Genomic DNA, 2,273 nt, shown 5'->3' with positions numbered 1-2,273 from the left:
ATAGAAGAGTGACCTGATCTGACTTGCAATTTAACTGAATCATTTAAGCTGAATGGCGGCAAAGATAGAAACAAAGAAATCAATAAGGAAGTTACTAAAAAAAGTGAGATGAGAGATGAGTAATGATTAAAATAAAGGATAGCAGTCCAAATGGCAAGAATAAATTATATTTTTTTCATATATGTGACAGCCTAGGACTTTATATATTCATTAATTAATAATTTACATTTGAGTGTGAGAAAAAATAAACAAGTAATCAAATCATTAATGTAATTTCAGATCTTGGAATATGCTATAAAAATAAAGCAGACTGAGGAGAAAGGAGGTGGAAACAGAAAGTTTTTAAAAGTAGGCTGGTTACTCAAGCCCTCTCCTTATCACCCATACTTTTAGAAACATTACATTAGATTTTCACAGTTCAAACTGGGGCTCAGCAAACACAGAACAGAAAACATGGAGGCTGGAAGCATAACTTCAACCTCGGATATTAGCAGAGAGTTTTCACATACCTCAAGGGTACCATGAAATACTCCATTTACAGAATATTCATTCAAATCAAAGAAGTACTTTGCAGCACTATGTGTCAAGCACCATGGTAGATACTAACACAATGGGAAAAATGGAGGCATGAAAATCTAGAAGTGACAGACAAACACAAGAATAGTCAATATTTTAGCTAAGCCTGTTAGAGGTCACCCCTTGGTGGAGATTAGTAACTCAAAGTGACTTATGAATCAGATTTGTCTTGTAAAATGAAGAACAAGTAAGAGAAACAAGAAGATGACCTCCTTTTCCTCTTTTCTTCCTTCAGAAAATGATCCAAGAAGGCATCTGTTAGTAGAAGATGGAGAACTTTTCATACAACTCTTTTCAAAGGATGGAGGATTTGATATTTTGCAGAGGAGGGGGATATTTTTAGCTTTACTTCTGTTCTCATTTTCCTGTCCCATTTGTATTTTATATCTTCAGAAAGGAAGAAGAGAATGTTCTTATATATCCTAATTATTTCCCCCTTTCTCACAGCATCCCTCCATCTTTATTCTCATTCTTTCAGGTAAAATTAGGCAAGGGGGAATAATGGCCATGAACAATGCTACAGCAGTGCTTGAGTTTCTCCTTATTGGATTCTCGAATTATCCTGAGTGGTGAGTCCCATTTTTCACGTTGGTTCTAATAACTTACCTCAGTACATTGTTTGGAAATGGACTTTTATCATTCTTATCCATTTTGACCCACACCTCCACACTCCAATGTACTTCTTCCTTAGTAACCTGTCTTTCTCAGACCTTTGCTATGGAACAGTCTCCATGCCCCAGGCCTTGTTGCATTGTTTTTCTACACATCTATACCTCTCTTACCCAAGATGTTTGACCCAAAAGAGTGTCTCTTTGTTCTTGGCTACAGCAGAGTGCCTCCTACTTGCTGTGATGGCCTATGATCGTGTGGTTGCTATCAGCAATCCCCTGCACTACTCTATGGTCATGAATGGCCCAATGTGTCTGGCTGGCTGCTACCTCATGGGGGGCATCACTTGTGCTCATTGCCATGGTCACCTTATCTCTACATCTTCACTTCTGTGGCACTGTCATTAATCATTTTGTCTGTGAGATTCTCTCCCTCTTCAAGTTGGCCTGTTCTGATACCAATCTCGATGAACTTATGATCCTCATCACAGGTATCTTCACCCTGCTGCCACCCTTTGGGTTTATTCTCCTCTCCTATGTCCAAATTGCAAAATTGCCTCTGCTGTCTTAAAAATTCACTCAGCCCAGGGTAGGCTCAAGGCTTGTCTACCTGTGGTTCTCATTTGACTGTGGTGACAATCTTCTATGGGGCAGCCATCTCCATGTATATGAAACAGCAATCCAAGTTATCCCCTGACTTAGACAAGTTTATATCAGTGTTTTATGGGGCATTGACACCCATGCTGAACCCTCTAGTATATAGCGTGAGAAACAAAGATGTTAAAGAGGCACTAAGAAAAGTTATGGTAAAAAGAAAATAAGCCTTTTTTGCTCCTAAACTTCTAAAATAACACTTAGCTACATCTCCACTAATGATAAAAAAAAAAATGCTTAAAGTGTCTGACTTTACCCTTGATAGAGCAGGTGATTGTCATAAAAGGCTTTAGGAAGTATTCCTATTCCAAACATTATATCTCCTGAGAGTTGAATTTCTGTTATAGACATTATTTTTACTCTTTCTTTACATATAACACATTAGTGGTCACCTATTAAGCTACTCAACTTCAGGTAACTAATCTTATCAGAATC

The 2,273-nt window shown here is 37.8% G+C and overlaps 1 protein-coding gene across 1 annotated transcript; it reads left to right on the top strand.

Annotated features, from left to right (window-relative positions):
• The first annotated feature begins 1,077 nt into the window (after positions 1 to 1,077).
• LOC114227179 (olfactory receptor 13H1) lies at positions 1,078 to 2,005 on the top strand. Its single transcript, XM_028128819.2, is given in 5 exon segments — positions 1,078 to 1,204; positions 1,207 to 1,492; positions 1,494 to 1,731; positions 1,734 to 1,785; positions 1,788 to 2,005. Coding segments are annotated over 5 exon segments (921 nt in total).
• The last annotated feature ends 268 nt before the right edge of the window (positions 2,006 to 2,273 follow it).

Source organism: Eptesicus fuscus, chromosome 1, assembly GCF_027574615.1.
Source record: "Eptesicus fuscus isolate TK198812 chromosome 1, DD_ASM_mEF_20220401, whole genome shotgun sequence".
Classification (NCBI taxonomy): Eukaryota; Metazoa; Chordata; class Mammalia; order Chiroptera; family Vespertilionidae; genus Eptesicus; species Eptesicus fuscus.
This window is presented reverse-complemented; position numbering and strand designations above follow the sequence as displayed.